Source organism: Psittacula echo, assembly GCF_963264785.1.
Source record: "Psittacula echo genome assembly, chromosome: 1".
Classification (NCBI taxonomy): Eukaryota; Metazoa; Chordata; class Aves; order Psittaciformes; family Psittacidae; genus Psittacula; species Psittacula echo.
The window spans coordinates 48035853-48056274 of NC_137735.1; the positions used below are offsets into that span (position 1 = coordinate 48035853).

General features: G+C 36.5%; 1 protein-coding gene across 2 annotated transcripts in view; it reads right to left on the bottom strand.

Annotated features, from left to right (window-relative positions):
• Nucleotides 1-18420, bottom strand: part of ARFIP1 (ARF interacting protein 1) — a gene marked incomplete at both ends in the record, with an annotated part of 37446 nt that extends 19026 nt beyond the window's left edge. Inside the window, 5 exons of one of the 2 annotated variants that reach the window (XM_080624235.1) lie at nt 1108-1217; nt 2642-2737; nt 5460-5574; nt 14697-14798; nt 18343-18420. In XM_080624235.1, the coding sequence (XP_080480361.1) occupies nt 1108-1217; nt 2642-2737; nt 5460-5574; nt 14697-14798; nt 18343-18420 (501 nt within the window). Of the gene's footprint in view, nt 1-1107; nt 1218-2641; nt 2738-5459; nt 5575-14696; nt 14799-18327 lie in introns of both variants that reach the window. The other variant, XM_080624234.1, reaches the window with a different exon arrangement.
• Nucleotides 18421-20422: the final 2002 nt, after the last annotated feature.

The following is a 20422-nucleotide window of genomic DNA, read 5'->3' on the forward strand; positions in this document are numbered from 1 at the left end:
GTGTGTTTTCAATCATTCTGTGATTGAGACATGGGGATTTTTTTAGGGTTTTTTTCTAAATAAAGGCACAAAAAAGAGAGAATAAGGTCAAGTCCTCCCTATTTAGTTTGTGGTACAGCAGATTCAATCTCAAGAGTCAATGTTTCTTAAACAGACAGAGAATTTTAAAGAATAGCTTCAGCTGAATTGCATGTATTCTGATCAGGCCACAGCATGCTCCCCAAGTAGCTGACAGCCTTCTGCAGTTGCCACAAGATTTAGATTATCAGAAAAGCAGAATTTTTAAAAACCATTTAATTAGACATAAAGATGCAAACTTCTAACACAAAGAACAGCATAAGCATTTACTACTGGGTAAAATGTCTCCATTCCTGCTTCCCATCCTCACTAGGAAGTACCTATCAGGACTTAAGAACACAGGAGGCATTGAGGCCTGTGTTCTCCGAAGAAGGTTTTTTTTCCACAGGTTCCTTTTTTCATGGTTTGATGTAGGCCCCACTGATGCACAACCCACCTGCCCACACTTCTGTCACCAAAGTTGCAGGCATAACAAAAAGTTATTTTTCAAAACTGGTCTTTGCTTAAAACTCCTGACAGTAATGTATTCCCTGAAAATTGTTCCTTACCTTATGGTTTTTTAATGAGTCACTTCTAGCAAACTGCTGTGCTTAAAGCACCTTCTCTTTTTTCTTTTGTTATTATTTTAACTTCATCAAATCCCAACTGATCACAAGGAAGCACCATATACAAAGCACACACAATTGAAGCAACAATTCCAACACTAAGAAAAAACAAAACCAGCAGAATAGCAATTAACAAGTGCTGAAATCTGTACATTCCGTATGTTGAAGGGGACATTAGAAATGCAATATTCTTAACCTTGTTAAATCAATAAATACCTATGAAAGGTTTTCCACTTAAACCCAGCGATTTGAAAAGGATGCTACACTTGGAAGAAAACTAAGCCTTCTCTATGCATTCTCACTTATGCTCACTGTAACAACAGATTACTTTCATCTAGTAGTACAATACTTGGGAAGCTTTTCTCCAATCTAGTAGCAAACTCATTTCTAGAAAACACACACACACACAAATCTGTCTGCTTACCTTGTAAGTGTTAAGGCTCCACCTTCTCACCAATTCCAGTTTCTCCATTGCTGGATTCTTTACTTCATCTGCTAACACAACTGGTCCGCTCTTCTGTTGGGCTCTGCTCCCTATGTCAGATAAAGCAAATCTTCAAGGCCTTGCTTTTTGCTTGTTTGTTTTAGAGGGGTTAATAGCAGGTATGGAAGATTTGTGCAATTTCACATGCAAAAGCAGAGCAAGGTGATAGAAAGAACTTCGGATGAATATGCAGATTTTCAAAATCAGCTCCAGAAAGAAAGAATTATTTAAAAACTAATAGAAAACCTGCATGTATATCTCAATATTTCATCTAATAATAGGCTGAATAAAGCTTACCTGAATGCATAGAATTTTACTAACCAACCTTAAATCAGCTTTTTAGACATGTTTATTACCTTAATCTATGTTTTAAAATTCCAACAGTTGGACACCCTCTTGGATTTAGCCAATGTAAAAGTCTGTTTACAACCTGCAGACCATTACATGAAAATTACTGGCATATAAAAACTGTTGACACAAAGTACAACTAATAAATTTCAAAGCAGATTTTTTTAATCTTTTCCAATGAACATCATCCTTTCCAGAAGATGTATCCAGCCAATACTTATTTATTTCAGCTTTATTAGCTCAGTGCATTAGGAATAATTCATTCTATAAGCCACCAGCATAAAAACAGCAGTGAAGATTTACAGTCATAAAATATCTAGGGCAAATTACCACACATTAATTGCCAATACTTAGCATTTTCATGCTAGTATGGGATATCATGGGATTCTAAGTTTTAATTTTGCAAAAATATTTCCTAGTGTCCTGAACAGCAAAAACTGCAAAGCACTACCACTTTTTAAGCAGTATTTTTATTTATTCTTGCACAATTTTGACTACTCCTGCTGCTACTTAAAGCCACCTTAGCCTTGCCAGGTGACTGTATTATTTATGTAAATAGGTGTTGGAAAAAGGTCTATACAGATGCCTCAAAATATTCCTTTAGCATCAAGCTCTACTATGTTCTTTACATCTTCAAAATGCTGTGCAAACATTAAGTAATTAATCCTCTCAACACCCTTATAAGGTGACTGAATAGGTTTTCTCCTTTTATATAGGAGGAAACAAAGATGTTAAGTAATTTGCCCATAGGCACAAATGAGTCAAGTGGCAAAGGGTGTTGTGAATTCCTAATGGCCACCTCATATTCAATTCCACTGGAATATGTGATCATTTTTAGCAAAAAAACAGCCAAAAATTTCAGCTTAAATCTTAACGAAAAATTTTAGTTATTCCCATTTTAGCTACCGTTTGTTATTATTAATATTTGGTAATTATAGAGCAAAAAGCAGCATACAGGAAGGAAAGCAGAAGTTACTTAGTGAACTGTTAAAGCCAGAGATGAGAGCCATCAAAAAACCCCGCAAGTTTTATTTCCAACTAACAGTAAATCAAATTATTAGAGACATGAAGGACTTAGTACAGTGTCAGCAGAGACAAAGGCGTTATCCATCCAGGGCTATGATACCTGTGGGAATAATTAAATCACAACCTTGTCCAGCCAGTCTGCTAGCTGCTGCACTGCTAGGAGATATAACAGATGATTTGGGTGATGCTGAGGAACCTGAAAAGGGGACATATTTAACCATGAAAATCCATCTCTTGCCTTAGAAGGTAACGTACACTTTCACACAGACAGATTTGGGGTTTATTTGGGGTGTGGGGAGGGCTGCTGTTTTGTTTGCTTGTCTTATTTTGGGGAAAAAAACCCACAAAAACATTTGCTTCAGCAACACACTAAATAGAAGCGCTCAAAGAAAAGTTGCTAGAATTTGATGGAAATGCTTTTTAAGAGGTACAGCTGTTCACATGAACTACTCCAAGTTTTCATGACTTAATCTTTTCCTCTAGGTCATTATTGTCAAACTTTTTTGTTAACAGTAATCAAAATACAACTGACAGCTTCATCAGTGAAGTATGTACTATCAACAGAAAATTCCATGGAACATTGTTATATAGAGGTACCACAGCTAAAACCTCCTTTTTCAGTTCTAGATAGATTTCACTCTGCACTGTCACTGAATGGTAGATCACAGCATTAAGGGGTGAAGTAGGCTCTGAAATCTATGCCAATTTCAGATATACTTGATTAACATCTGCTCTTAAGTCTGTGTAAATACACACCAATAAGCTACCCTGAAGATCATACAAACCATTAGCTGTTAAGGCGTGTAATCCCCTTCCCAAAAGAAAGATTCTACAGCATTTGTTTGTTCTCTTTCAAAAAGAAAAAACAAGCCAAAGTGACCTGCTCCACATGTGTGCTCTCTAAGCTGTTCCAGCATTATGCTTTTCAGAGCTTTGCCTTCTTTCCTATCACATAAATGTGAAGTAACATTCTTCTAAAATTTTCAGGACTTATAAAACCAAACAACCAAATCAGCTTTTCCTCTGTAGTGATGCGTAGGCTTTTATTACTTTTGCTGAGAGATTCTGAGATACGTCAGGGCTGACAGCATGCTGGAGGAAAGGAAATCAAACCTAAACTCTAGCAGTTTCAGCAAAATTTAAGTTACCAGTAATACAAAAAAATATCACTCAATGTAACTGAATCAAGAATCAGCTTCTGCCTTTTAAACATACTACAGAGCACTACTAACATGGGGTACGTGACTCCAGTAGCGCAGAAAAGATGAGACCGAAAGATAGCTCACTTGCTGTGTCCTTCTGCAGTGATACATTGCATAAGAGCTGCAACTGGATTCATCCAGGCATAAACATTTAACTGCAAGATCCTGCTAAAGGCCTAAAGACTGAATCACTTCAGCAAGCGAGCCAAGACAAGCAGTTAAAAAAAAATCCTTATAATTTGACAGAGTATTTATTAATGCAGCCTATGCATGCTTCATCATTCAACATCCCCCAAATCTTAAAGGCCCTTCCCCTCCAGTATTGCCTGCTTTGCATTCAAAAACAAAGCCCTAAAAAGGACACTGAAACAGAAAACAGAATTTTTAGAAATAGGGCAATCATTTTACTTTTGCCTATCGATTCATAAGAAGTCTGTGATTCTACCACTTCTCTCTCTCCAATTTAGAGCATTAGGAAAACATATCCTTGGAGGAAAACTGAGATATTGTTAAAAATTACATGTCCAAAGCTCATCGTTTGTATACACAGCTTTCTACAGAACATTTGAATAAATGTATTAGTGTAGCCTCAAACATATCTTCAGACACTTTTTCCTTTACAGGCTAATGCACTTGACAGATACAGAAGTTATCCTGCTAATATAGAATGCAAAAAGGGAAGAATGGCAAGCAGTTTACCATCTGCCCAGTTTTTAGCTAAATATTTTGCTAATTTCGAAGACTTAGAGAAACCACAGCATTCACTTTGTAATATATGCAAAGTGCAACATGTAAATCACTGTTTTCAGAAGCACAGAATTTTAACAAACAGGAAATGAAACAACATGTAAATTCAATCTATGACTACAAAGAGACTTATTTTCACAGCTGCTCATTAGAGATCATTTCAAACCTTTCAAATTCAGAAATGGTCAAAGCTACATAATTCCTTAAAATACCACTTTCACATACTCTATCATGGCACTCTACTGTTTTTAGACAGGTGGGAAACATTGACATTACTGGCTTGTTTGTCATTTTGTATTTCTCATTGTTTTATACTAACTTAGATTCTATGAAATATACATTAATACTTGCATAGTGAATTAAATATTAATTATCTAAAATCCTTCTGCTATAAACAACCACAACTCTGTGCTAAGAAAATGAGAACAGACACTTTTTCATTAGTTAATGCCTGGAAAAACAAACCAGAAGCATTATTACTCCTAACAACCATAAAGTAATATACGCACTATAACAAAGGCAGACAAGTCTCAGGGGCAAAGAAGAATTCCATTCATTAATCTCCAAGTGAACTGTGTTATCAAGAAATAAATAACTCCCCAGTCATGTTTCAAATCACAATACCTGCAACATTTAAATAAAACATCAATGCAATGTAATAGCAAAATTCTCCTGTCTGACACCATTTCAAGGTGCTCAATGACCTCCCTTCCTGTAAATGTGGACCAACTTAACACTGAGTAGTTTCCACTAGTCCCCTGACAGACACTACAAGTGCAACCTATGTCCTCTATTTTAACAACCCAGCTACTAGAGAAGATAAACCAAGTTGTCACTAATGCACGTCTCAATGTGTTCACTTAACACCAAGATGCTCAAAGCAGCTAAAGGGCATTGTCCTCCGGTCAATATGAAAATACGCCTAAAGATTTTAAATCGAAAAACAAAGACAAAAAAAACCCCAGTTACCTTTTCCTGGAAACGGTCCTGCCTCAACCACTCCCTCTTTGGTGCTGTCAAAGCCGTGAGATGTTATTTTGGTTTCAGAAAGTCCAAGTTCAACTGGTAATGAATGTTTCAAGTCCTTGGAAATACATGAATGGAAAAGTTAATGTTTAAGAAAGATAAAAGTGACTCAAAAGTATTATAATGCAATTCCAGCAGCTATCAGACAGGCACTTTTTGCCTTTAGCCTGGAACATCTTCACTGGTGTCACAGCATTCTACTGCAATGCACAAATAGAATATAAATGAACAAGAAACAATAATTATAGCCTGTGTATTTATTCTGGAATTTTTTTTTATTGATGAACAACCAGAATACCATCTCTTAGAGCAGCAGTTACCAAAAATAGGGCCCAAAACATTTTTATGTAGTCTGAAGCTGGTTCAAACAACCACATCAGTTTAATAGCATTAACCATTACAGAATGACCCAAAACTAAGTGCAGATAACATCTTACAAACCAAAAATGTGTAAGCAATTATCATAATGTTAAAGCTAAAACAAACAAACAAAAGGCATCGAGCAAGAAATAGCTTTAAAATTCACAGCAGCCTTCATTTCTACAAATAGCACACAAAATCTCTCTAATATTTGATATGGGAGAAACATCTAAAAGGCACCATCATTTCAACAGCTTCCTTCTGAGCACTTAGTCCACATCTCACAGCACAAAGTTGCCATTTGCTTCTGTTTGCTTTTGAAACCCGTGGATCTAAAATTGCCCGAGATCACCTTGTGATTAAACAGTACAACCAACTTTCAGGCAACTGAAGTCTTCACAAAAACCCAAGCCAGGCCTAGTACTGAACTATGAATTCATACACCATAATTCACATACCATCCTAATGCCCAGTTCTGCTATCTTGCCCACCTCTACAAATGACTCTCAAAGGTTTCCTTGACTATTATTTCCAGCCATCTGATTGAAGTTTAAGCCTCTGGTGTTATGGAATGTACTCAGAGCTTTAAAAAAGTTCAGATATTCAAAGCATTTTAAAACCACTAATTAATAAAAGCAAAAGCTGAGTGAAATACTACTTGAGGTGAAAGCAAAATGGTAAAACAGACTTCAAAATTATTAAGCATCAAAAAATTGGAAAACTGGCAGTTTCTGGAGTCACGTACTCTTCTGCACCCCCTCTGCTTCCATACAGAGGTAAAAAGATGACAAAGCAATAGTGAAATTTGCAGAGAAAAACTGTATGTAGCTTTAAGATGTCAGTGCCTGGACACGTGCAGTAACTATTTATGATATATTCAATGCTTCTAATTACAAAGAAAACACAAGCTTTAAAATCCAATTCATGTTTGACATAGTTGCTCCATGCACAAATCAGAAGCAAGCTAGTGCCTACGAATGATACTGCCTAGAGGCTCAGATTGTCAAGAAGTGACTTTGGATCACATCCCCACAGACTCAGTTAGTTGCCTTTAGTTTAAGACAAACTCCTGGCAGGAAGAGAAAAGGAAGAGCTACAAACATGAATTCCAGCAGAACAGAAATCTTGTTGACATCAAAAACCCAGGATGTTACTGCAATCACAGCACCTACGCCTATAGCCGTACTTTCACTCACATGGAATACCTATTTAAGAATAATTAAGCTGTATTTATGTATCCGAAACATTATACCAAAAAAATCCAAACAAACAAACAAGCAAAAGCACACTGAAAACCCTCAGCATGAATAACAAATAATAGTCACATACAGAACCTGATCTCACAAATTTAAGCGTATCACAACACTGGATACATTACTGTTTTCAGTCTTCACAACTGACTTTAACACTGGTGCTTCCATTTAAGTATTCGCAGTTGGTGGTATGCCTTTGCTTCAACTTTGTTTAGCTAACAGACGGAGTCCACTTAACTCAAAACGTAGCAAGTCACTAGTAGCTGAAAAAGCAGAGAGATTTCAAAGAGGATAACCAGACTGCAGAGGAGAAGATGCATTGAGTATTGATTTAACAAAAAGGATAAGGCATCAACTCTTTTTTCCTGAAGGCACCTTGGCACGTTGTAGAGCTTTTGAAAATATCTAAATCTGTAGCCAAATAAACATAGACAGCTAACCTGCTGAAGCACGTTTGCAATAGGAATCTAAGCAATCATCTGTATTTAAGGTTAAAATGCAGAACATCTGCTTTGTAAAGACAAAAGTTTACATCTAAACTGAAGCATTTTTACTACTTCTGTACGTTCCACTTAATTCTAATTTCAAGCTAAACACAGGCTGAACAAACTACAGTTAAATAAAACAGAATATTCTAACACATCCATCTCTTAAATAAAACCCTGATATTTGGAGCATGGAAATTATTAAGAACTACAGTTGTGTTTATACACACATCACAGTATTTACATAAATAGATACATATGTATGTACCTGTACACAAACATACTTGTTTGAAGAGAGCTATACTTTGTTCATTGGCAAAAAAGCAAAGTCCAATGTAAAGAACTGGTTTCAAACCCATTTTAAACACTTATATTAACCAATTGAAATACACTCTGCTGAAGAAACATAGCCTTGCATATGAATTTAAAAGAAAGATTTACCATTTGTTGATTTATACATGACCAGAATTGTCATAAAAAAGTCAGTGATCATCAAAACACTACCTTTTTGTTGTTTATAAACATACAGGTTACTGTTCAGTGGAGACACACTTCTGCATGTAAGCTTCAAATTTTAGCACGTCATTCTTGCAACATGCTTGCTTTTTTATTTTTTTACACAAGTTAGATAAACAAAAAGAGCTACCTAAAAATCTGCAATCATTCTGACAAAGTAGTCTATCCCTTCAATAATTTATAAAGGATAACTCGGAAACAGCCTTAGATTAAGAAAGGACGTGCACAAAACTTCACATTCAAGAGAAGGCATGACAGTACTTAAGGAGATTTTAGAGCAGTTAGAAGGCAACATAAAGCTGTCTTTGTTCCCACCAAATGTAGGTTTGCTGTTGCAACAGGGAAAGTGAAGACAGATTCCCCTACTATAAGGTGACTATACTTTTGACTACATACTGCTTTTCTAGTTAAGAAGAAGAGTTTGATGATCACAAGATCTGCTTTCAAACTCTAAGTGACTTCTCCCCTTCTTCATAAAAGGGAAATAAAGTCTTTAGAATTCACCAGAATTTGCTGATACATTTCAAAGTCACAAATCTGTTAAGGGATCACCACCACCTCCTCCCCTCCCCCAGCTTAATTCATAATTTCCATTTTTATGAGGCTGAAAGCCATTGCACATTCATGCAATTATCAGCTAGCAGAAGTATTTTTAATATGGTAACTTCACTGAGATCCAGAGCTAGAGGTATAAAAATTTTACAACTCAGAGTTCCAAGAAGTCAAAAGGTTTAACTAGCTGCCCTATTCTTAAGTCCTTCAGCACACTAAGCGCTCAAAGCAGCAAAAGCATAAGATAAAGGGACACAGAACAGCTGTACTAGCTTAGTTAGGTCTACTCAAGACTGTGCAAACCTATATTGCACAGAGCATTTAAACCACTTTAACCCTTTGTTAAAATCCCATTTTAATTAGTTCAAGTCACCATATTAAACTAAACATATTTTAGTAAAGTTAGCCTTGTTTACATTACTCACAGGTATAGTCATCAGTTTATTATACAGATCACCTAGATGAACCAGTAAGGATTCTTGATATATCAACCCTGTTAAGACAGCAGACACAGCAAAGGAGTCATTCAGAATGCATGCTTATAAAGAAATGTGGGTTGGGTTACAGTACTATTATTCAAAAGATACTTCCCATCCATGCTACCCATAATAAGCTAAAATGAAGAGGGGAAAGATAACAGAATTGCATTGCTTCTTTATCTGTAGAAACTTACTTTGCAGATACTTACTGGAAACTAAGGCAGAAGTAAGCAAACAACACTGTAGTAATTTCTTAGTTTTGTCAGTCCATCATAATGCATGACTAAGCAGGATCTATTGCTTAGTACCAACAGGAAGTTTTACAGATATGGTTTTGCTTGCCCTTATTACCTTGAATAGAAGTGGTTTAGAACCTCCACACCACTAGCTAGTTCAAGTAGTCTATTAAAAGTGCAGCAACTAAACTGGGAACAACATACACTTGTTTATTTTTAAATGATCAATGACACTTTAAATAAAACTATTCAAGTCACCTTCAAGAAAAATTTGTACCACATCTGATTGTAAAGCTTACAGTTTAAAGTTTTAAAGATTACAAGTGCCATGAAACCAAGTGTTATGTAGCTAGACGTAACATCTATCCAGTAAGATAACTGGCCCTCAACTTATTACCTAATTTGTAGAGCTGCATGTATGTATTCAGCATTTTTTTCTTCTCTTTGCCCTATTAGGTCACTCAGCTCCTATTTTACATGAATTCAACTACTAAATCCTCACATCAATACATATGCAAGCATAAGAATAAATGGGAGGAGAGCTTCAGCTTTATTCTATGCTGAAGTGGCAAACAAGATGGGCTGACAGATTTCTTCTGCTCTCCAATACATTGCTCTTCACTCAGAACCCTTCTACTTTATCCCATTTGACTTACCTAACGTACTATGAAGTTTTAAATTAGCATCCCTTTTACTTTCATCATTTACATTCATGTCTTTGGTTTTTAAGACTGTACGAAGCAGACTGTGAAGAAGACTGTGTATTTTGTTTTGTTTCATCTTCTAGAAAGAGTTTTGTAGAACTGACACACAGAAATATACTTTAAATATCTCTACATTAATTAAAATATCATTTCCCAGTGTAAAAATCTAACCACGTTAAAAACCTAAGAGATGAACTCGCATGATTCAGATAAAATGTGAGTGACAAGGCTTGGCATTTTTTTCAGAAGGCAAAAGACAAAAAAGAATTCACCTTATATATTTGTGCAGCCTGGCAGTACAATCACAGAACAAGATATTGAACACATGCACTCAAAGTCATCAGATCCCAGAGCTTATTTCATAATTCTAAGAAGATCAATTAAAGACTCACAACAAAGTTAATTTCTCTTTTGCAGCCTGAAGTTTATTATTGGTATTACATACAAACGTTTAGTAGCAGTTTTGTCCCCATAAGAGTACAAAAAGAGCTAAGAGAAGAGAGTCTATACTGAAACTAAAAGGAAACACTGGAACAACAATTTCAGAGAGTCAGAAGAACTTCATATTGATTTTGTACAATAGTTTAAACATAATAGCTTACAGCTGCCCAAATACCTTTGCAGGCACACCGAACAGTTTTCTGATTAATTTAATTTATTCCTATACAGCTTTCACACTATATGGCACTGTATTGAATTAGGAATAATACACTTCCTCACTCCTTCCCACAGTCCTCAGCTCCCAATCCCCTCAGCAACATTAAAACCCCACTATTTTAATCACATAATTATAATAGCATGTGAGGAAAACTGTTCTCAAAGTCAAGGGTAAAAGAAATAAACCAGTGAAGAACATAAACCAATGAGACTTCTTTGTATGTTGAGTTTTCTTGTACAAAGTAGTAAGAAAAGCACATTTGATTAGGAAATGCTGAAGTCCTCTGTTAAGACTAACAAACACGCAAACATTGGCAAACACTTGTATACACCAAGTTTTTAATGTTTAAGTGAGTTTCAACAGAGCTTGGAGAGCTGAAAAGCACCAGGTCAAGCTTTTTTGTAATGAAAGGACATCAGATATTTCATTCAATGATGTTAGAAGCTACACCCTTTTTTAGTTAAAAAAGCTTTCATCCATCATACAGGCAGGTCAAAACTGGTCAGAATTCCACAGGCATCTCTTATTATTACAAATAAGACAGAATTAGAATGTAGCGGCATATTTCTGAACCAGACTTCACAGTTAGGCAAATGCTCATTTAAATATGCTTTTGATTCTTTTTCTTAAGCATAAGGAACCAAGATGATGCATCACGTAGTGCTACATCGCATTCCCACAAGACTGGAACTAATATGCTTCCTTCTGAAATGACATTACGGCAATCTGTGCTGTCTGATGCTCTGCAAAAATAATGGCACTTTTCTTCAAAGAAGGAGCAACCCTACTTGCTATTTCCAGGTTCAAAAAGAGAAATCTGCACTGCATTGCCTCGCAAAATTAAATACTTCTCATGCTTGAGTGTATATAAATACCTCATTTAGCAGAAAATAAATGTGTCTTTTCATGCCTGAGCAGCTTATGGATGAGATTCTGACGGAAGTGCTAAATAGAATGTGAGAATAGAGAAAAGTTTAGTTTTGTAATTAGAGAACTCCGAAGAAGAGGTTGTACAACTATCTCTTTACTCAGTCTATCAAAAACATACAATCAAAGCTGCTTAAGTGTTTGTCGCAAAATAGGTGAAGAAGACCTAATTAAAAAATAGAGAAGAAATCATGTTTCATTGCTTACATCTGAACTGTACACCATCTCGATGAATGCCTCCCTGATGACAGCAATAAGAAAACAAGAAACTAAGACAACTTTGTTGCCCAGCTTCCCAAGAAGGTAACTGACGTCAGTATATTGGAGTTAAGTGTTCTAAACTCTACTGTGCTCACATACTCTTCCCAAGCACTGTGGTAACAGCACAATACCAAGAGGTAATGGTTTCTTGCCTCTTTCTTAAGCTACCTCTTAAAAATCAGTACTTGGCTTGCCATTTCCATAAGTCAACAGGAAACAAGACCCTTGAAAACTTGGCACAGAAGCTCTGTGGTGCAGTGCATACTGCTTTAGGTTAAAACAAAAAATTACCTGGCAGTGAAAAAAAGAAAATTGTAGCATTAAGGATTAGAAATAACAAACACAAAGCAAGACGAATAGAAGCTAAATATTAGAATTTGAGACTACCAGATTAGTAAACAGACCTAGATGTTAATTCCAAGAAGTTTGTTTTCTGTGTTTTGTTTATAAGCAGCCTTGATTATCACATATTCTGAGTTTAGGTCGCACATGCAGGTGTTAATTTGTACATGACAGTTAAAATAATTAAAGTGCACTTCACCTTCACTGATCTCAAAATAAGCATAGTGAAAATAATTACAGAAGGAAAGTCAAATATGGTTGCATAGCATAAATTTTCTGCAACTCCACCAAGTATTTGGCCCATTTTTGTGAAAGCGGCAGTCTCAAAATATAGTTGACTCCAAGCCAGCCAAATTATTGGCATGCCAGCAAAAACCTACTTCAACTTTTACATGTGGCCATAGACAAAAATTACCTAACATTTCAACTTGCTGTAGAAAATTGTGATTATATTTTGACTGAACAAGGGCTCTGACACAGTCAACAAGAGCACAAGTTTAATCTACTGTAACTAAGAAATAAGCACTACACTGACGAAGCAATTATTATGTAAGGAAAAGTTAACTTAGCAGCATCAAGCCATGGCAGCATCACGGTCATCAGGCTTAGAAATAGTAAACCTGTTTCTCTACTTGGAGGCGAACCCAAATTCCTTACCACTTCGAGGTGTACTTCTGTTGTCCCCCTAGACACAGGTCCATCTTTATCGACATTCAGTTTTAACTTTATTTCATTAAACATTTGTGCATTATGTTACTGGTAGATCTTAGTTAAATGACAAATCTTAAGACACATAAGCTTTCCCTCACTGAAGTGGTATTTATAAAATAATCATGGGCAATTCAGAAGAAGCAGAAAAACTGCCTACTGGTAAGTGCAGTATTTTCCAGTAAGAGCTCTAATACAGATGCATTTCCATCTCATCAAGTTTTATACTTTACAGCCATACTCACTATACAGCTACCCTGAAAGCATAATCAAACGGCCTTTGATGTTATTTTCAGAATGTAATTTTATTTTTAATATTTTAAATACATATTTCTACATATTTAAATTAATTTTAGTTATAGAGATAATATCAAACATGTTTAAAACTATACTTTTAATATATATTTAAATGCTTGTTTTTCTGCTTTATGAATAAAACTTCTGGTTTAAAAATCAGTATCCTCAAGGCTTAGAATCAATAATTATAAATGTATACACTGGATTGTGCATTACAGAGCACCCAAAACTTTACACTACTTAACTTTAAAAAAATTGTCACTATTAACACAGCTTTCAGACAAAAAAGTTATTGCAATGTGCAATATCTGCTTTGGTTTTTTTAGCAAGCTTTAACAACTGATCAGCTTTGAAGGAGTTTTTCCATTAAAGCTAAAACCAGAAGACAAAATTAGGTAGATGCTTAGTTCACCAATATTCAGGACGTTTATGTCATTTGTTTTCAAACCGATGAAGTTCCCCTCCCTCTCATCAGGATTTTAGTAGGACAGAATAAAATGTTGAAGCTCTGATTAGTATTTCTTTTAGAAATAATCCTTCACTGCAAGTCACTAAGGAACTGTTAAAGGTTAGAGATTTCCTTAAAATCTAAGTCTCAGCAGGTACCAAATATATGTGGACAATTAGCTTGCCTTCACATTTCCAACTGAAATACAAAATAAAAAGAAAACCAATCCCAAATTCCATAAACTGTACCACAGCACCCTCTGCTGGACAGCAAACACGAGAAGAACTGATAGTAAATATATCGATGTTCAGGGAAAGAACTCAAAATTGCATACAGATGATTATGGAAGTATAACTTCTTTTTCTAACATACAGCAAATAAGATGTAATCTATACAGCATACAGAAATACTGTAATAATTTTTCAGTTTCAACCCAAGTTGCTTCTTTCCTATTTACAACCTCAAATCAGAATGTGACTAACTTGCTCTACTTTCAGGCATGTTGCATCCAAACCTAATAAAACTTAGAAGTAGCTTGCCTTGAACAATTTGATATTTATTCATAAAAAATTTAGGCTTTAACAAGTCCTGTGAATTCAGACTATCGAGTCTCTCATTTTAAAAATGCTTGTTGTCCTGTTTATGACTAAAATTTTCTGATTAAAAATCAGTATCCTCAAGGATCAGAGACAAGAATGTAGCAGCATTCTTGATTGTGCATTACAGGGCACCCAATTCTTTACACTATTTCATGCTCAGAAATACCTGCCACTGCTAGCATGCCTTGTACAAAACTGCAATGTACAATCACATTATGCAATTTTAATAATAATTTGTGAGCTTCAAAGGAGTTTTGCCATTAAAGCTCTAGAAAACTACATCAAGTGCAGCCTGCTATGTAACTTTAGCATTTCTGATAATGGTACCTTGTTAGACAGCAAACAAAATTCTTACCCTGTTAAAGCTGTGCTCATGAGAATCTTCCAGCTGTCCATTGCTAGTCACAGGAATTTCTGCTGCTGAGTTTTTGGGAGACTCTTGAGCCATTGCACCTTCCTACAGTATATGAAGAAACAGGTTAGCATTTGTCTTTAATTTCCAGTGAGTGACCTGTATGAAAATACTTGATGCATAGGTTTCATGACAGCTGATTTTATTTCAAACTCCTATTTGTAATATTCTGATACGCTAGGTCTGCATATATTCATTTAACCACATGCCCAAATCACATTCATGTGCTAGCACAACTCAGAGAGAAGCTTCAAGATCCAAGAGAAAAGAAACACTAAAATTTAACCCATTGATAAGGGAGTGAGGGGGTGCCAAACACAAATGGGACACGTGGGGCCAGACAAATATTTTCTACGCATACTTGACACTTAAGAGTATTTTATGTACCTCAAGCTGTAAAAAGATGAACTTGGCTAAACAAAAAAACCCCTCAAAAAAACCCAAGAAAAATGAAAAAAAAAAATCCCCCAAGATTGTACTAGCTAAAACTATAAAAAGAAAGTAATGATTCCAAACTTCAAAATAGTTTAACTTGCTCATTTTAGCATGATATAGTGCCACCTTCTGACTGAACTGTTAGTATACAACTCTCATTCAGCCAACAGCAGTAAATCTGAAGTGAAATGCAGAAACAAGAGCTTAAAAGCACTGATGCAATTCAAGAATCAAAGTTAGTTTCAAAATGCAGCTGCATTATGAACAGTAGCAGCAGCTGTGAAGCCACTGCTTTCAAGAATGACCTAAGGTGTTTACAGGCACCTAAAGAGGGAATGGCACCCTAACACTCTCCAGAACTAAGAAACCAAGAATTTCCAAATGTTCATGCTTACATAAAAGTCACCTGCAGTGTTCAAACCAGCCCCTACACCTGTGCCAGACTGACAAGTTACACCATCAACAAGTACCTGAGAAAAGGTTTTTTTTTTTCCCTTAAAAGCCCTAAAAAGGGAACAAGCTCTTTTCAAAGGGTCAGGAAGAGACCAAGTGTCTGAGATCACAGCTTTTAAAAAATTTCTACACACACAGAGAACAGATTTCAAAACACTTAAGAGAAAATCAGTGTGCTGTGAATTCAAGAAGTGACTTTAACACTCAGACTTACCCCACCAATCACTGTCATTTAGGATTTAGTCAGCACCTTCTTTCAGCACTGGGAAGGAATAGCTCACATGCCACATATTAAACATTGGCCTAGCATACCAAATCGCTCAGATAGCCCAGTCTTCACCCACCCAACACGAAGCAGCTTTTTTGGGGGTCATCCTTCATACAACAGAACAAACTCAGAACTCATAGCCTTTAAGTAAATGAAAATACTGAAACACACCAAAAAGATATATGCTTATTTTCTGAGTACCTTTAAAGTAGCAATTTGCTTCATTTAATAGGACATCTCAAGTTGGAAGGGACCCATAAGGATTGAGTCCAAATCCCTGTTGCTATACACCACCATTAGATCAAATGTTCTAGTTATCTGTCATATTAGATATTAATTCAGAAAATCTGTCCCATAGGTTAAGCTCCTTAAGACTGCTCTAAATCTCACACCTGCTTGAACTCCCCGACTGCCAGGAACTATGCTTGTACTTGACACAGACAAGTGGGGTGTTTTTCTAAATGCCTGGCCTGTCACAGCTACCTGCACAATACTTAAACGTCAGCACAGGCTTACACAGCTATTTTTGTTCTTTTTTCTGCAGATTATCGGGGAAGTCCTGTACAGTTACAGGATATACTTCATTTGGCAGGGATCACAAAGCTGCATCTCCAAATTTAATTAAAGGCAAAACAAATATTTGGCTTGGATCCTTTCCATCAAGAATCTCAAATAATTTCACTAATATTGTACACTGATGTATGTTTACGCATTTATTTAGAGATATACATGCTCACACACACGTATACATTTCTGTAGTAAATATTTACATTAGAAAGCAAAAATTCATCAAGCTTCTCTGGACAACTCCTAAAATCTGAGACAAGAAGCAATGCACATTTTTTTAGGCATTCTTACCCAAGACCTATGTACCAAGTTCAGAGAAAGCAAAAAACAACTTGCTAACTTCAGTTTCAAGTTAGGTATGCACTAAAACATCATTTTCCATTGTTAAAAGAAGGACATTTCACTACTCTGCTTTCCCAGTCCCTACTGTGAGCTACAGTGTCCCATCTCCCAGCCACTCACCTGGCTGCACTGTAAACACATCCAACTCACTAGCCTGGCAACAGACCTTTCCACCAGGTTATTTTTCCCACAGTTTCAGTGAGTTGATTCAGTTTGCAATGAGGTCAGACAAGCACCAAAGACATGAAATGAGCAGCTGAAAAACGGACAGGATAGGATAAACTGCTAATTTGGTGCAGTCATAACAAGAAATCATCACCTGCATTTTAGTCAACAACCAAAGCTAACACTGCTGTCAAGAACAATTCCTTGCCCTTTTTTCTGCCCTTTAACACTAACTCTTCCCCCCAATAGCCTTCCCCATTCCCCTAACCTGCTCCCTGAGCCAGAACAACGTATTTGTACAGAAAACAAGATTGCAGAAACACCGCAGGTTAAAAGAAGGTGCCCAAGGCTCAAAGAGGATAGGTAATATTTCCATTCAAAACACACAGCTCTAACGCTTACACCTATGAAACAGAAGGTGTGACAATGCAGCAAGAAACTCAAAATGAAAGACTGCTCTCAGCCACAGCATCAGCTTACTTCTGCAGTGCAGCATCTCACAGAATCGTAGAATAGTTTGGGTTGGAAAGGACTTTAGGATCATCCAGTTCCAACCCCCCTGCCATGGGCAGAGATGCCTCACACTAGACCATGTCACCCAAATCTCTGTCCAACCTGGCCTTGACCAAATACTCTAACTGTAGTCTACTGCCAAAACCAGCAGCCATTTCTCTTTGCCTCTGGATGCATGTTCCTGCAACCTCACACAACAATGGAAAGATTACTGATCTGAGAGGAAACTAAACCACCAAACCACAACAGTACTTCTGTTGAAACACTGAGTATGATTGCTGAATCAAGTGCCCTGTGGTAAGTGGAGCCCACAGCTGATTTAAACTAAGTATATTAAAAAAAAAAAACCAACCCTGAATCCTCAGGGGGAAAAAAAAAAAAAAAAGATAAAAAAGGTAGAAGAGCCTAAAGTAAATCTAAGGAAGTTCCTAAATTTGTACTGATGTATTAGGCATGACTGACTAATGCACAAAAGAAAATCCCCCCAATAGAGTCACCATTCTAGAGGCAGATCCAATGCCTTATTACAGTGAAGTTGCACAAAGATCGCCGCCTTTTAAATATCAACCCTTTCTTCCTACAGTACTTGCATATTTCAGACTCTACCACACCTAAATCTATTCAACTTACAAAGCAAATACTGCAGCACACCAATAAACTACTGGTTGAAGTAATCCTCTGTTATGAACTAATTGTTCTTCATAATGTCTCAAAAGCAACCCCACCCATTCAAGATAATGTGCATGGACTCATACCCCCATACTAACTTCCCTGTGCTCTGTATGTCAGAAGTTTTGGCCTGAAACTGTTGCTGGGAATGGTTGATTGCACACTAATATAATGATCATCTTGGTCAGACTGAACCTCTTCTGCAGCTGGATGAGACTCATCAAGCGTTGTGGATTCACTGCTGTTTTCTGACATACCCGAACATAAGACAGGTTTGGCATGCACTGATAGATCCTGAAAGGAGACTGATGCTGCACCTTACAGAAACCAAAGCAGACTTTCAGAAAGCATTTATTTTACAAGTTCTTCTAAGACAAACAGAAACCTCCCTCTTTCGATGGTGAACAGGTCTTTAGCTCTCCAAAATCTAACCGACTAAGAATACAGTCTAGCACAAGCTTCCACTGGCAAAGCAACCTTCCCCACACAGCCAGCTTGCAACATAAAACCCAAGAAGTCAAACAAGGTTCTTCAGCTGATATTTACTGACACCTGCAACAATACATTAATTGTATCCTACCATTACAAAGATCACAATTTTATTAAGACATGAGATTTACCCAAACATTGAGTTTATATTCATGCTAAGCCACTGGAACCTAGTAAGCTGTTAAGTCTGTTACGTCTAACTAGAAACAGAATCCCTTTCATTTTATTCTCAAAAAAATAACCCCCTCACCTACACAAGGCAAAGAAAGTCAGTAACATTGAGCACACATGCAAGAAATCAGCTCTGCGAGTACAGCGATCATGAAAGGTAAGTTATGTACCTAAAAGAGCTTCAGTAAGAAGCTAAATTTCATTTCAAATAGCTGGTAACTACAGGTGACACTGCAACTCAGCTGTTTGAGAGGAGGAGACAACCAATCATCAAAAATTGAACAGTCTATCAGAATTGAGCATAATTCACACATGGCTTCATTAAGTCTTGCACCACTTTATACATGCTCAGCCACATACTAGATTAAGGAAAACTATGATGAGATCATTATTTTTATTGATGTTGTGTTTCCTAAGCTACAAAGCATTTCAATTAAAGCAAATAATTAATAAGGTAAGCAGCTCACATGACAAGGGAAATAAGGACACAAAGGCTGAGAAACTGAATCATCTAGATCATCTAGATAATAGTACACCAGATAACCTATTACTTTACTTTGGAAAACCAAACACACAAAACAAGACATTTTTTCCCCAGAAAAACAATTCATTCAGGGCTACCACTGAATAAAGTTGGATTTTTCTCCAACCAATACAGAATCCCTTGAAGTAATTAAAAAACAAGTATAATTTCTGTATGTATCTGTTTTAATTTTCTATAATTCTTCTCAATATGAAAGACTGCACAGCGGACGTGCTGTTTTCCGCCCAGAGTCCTGTCCAAACTCAGCTTGTAGTTGAAAACAACCTAGATGCTCAACAGCTTATTTCTGAGCAGTTAACACACCTGTATTATGGACTAGATGAGTGCCATTTCTTTGCTTTGCTGGTTAAACAAGAAGCTCAATTCATCTTGTAGTGCAGTCTTGGTTAAGCCAATTTGTACCTCAGTTTTACCACATTAGTGATCCTGGACTTATGTTTGTACCTCATCAACTTATGTACCATGGTAACGATGTTTAAAACTATGAAATAAGCAGCAAAAAAGATTTTCTTGATTGCCTTAAGAATTCTTAACAAGGCACAAATCACATCATAAACCCTTGCAGAAGACACTGCATAATGACAAGTCTGTAAAATCCAAATTAATTCACTATTTGTGTTACAGCCCCACACACACACACAATTTTTTGTATAGTATTCTTCTCCCGAGAGCAGTAGCAACACCTTCAACACAGCTCTGCAGAATCACACGGACCAACTTTAGAACATGAGAAGGGAAAAACTGTAGATCAAAAGTGGCTTTTGTTATAAGTTTAACTGCACATTCTAGTTTAAGTACAGAATCTGCTGACGACTGCTTCAGTGGCAAAAAAGAAAAGGGCATGTAAACATCAAATGCTGGATGTAAGGGTAAAGAAATTTCTACATGTCTATAAAGACTCAGAAGGCAAGATATTCATGTGAAGTTGTGCAAACACGGTATCTGCATACATGTATTACCTATATTTAAGGTTCCATTAAAAAATGCATAGAGACTTTTGTATCTCAGTGCTCTTGTAGGTATGAGAGAAAGGCTCTTTGTAAGAGCTTGCTG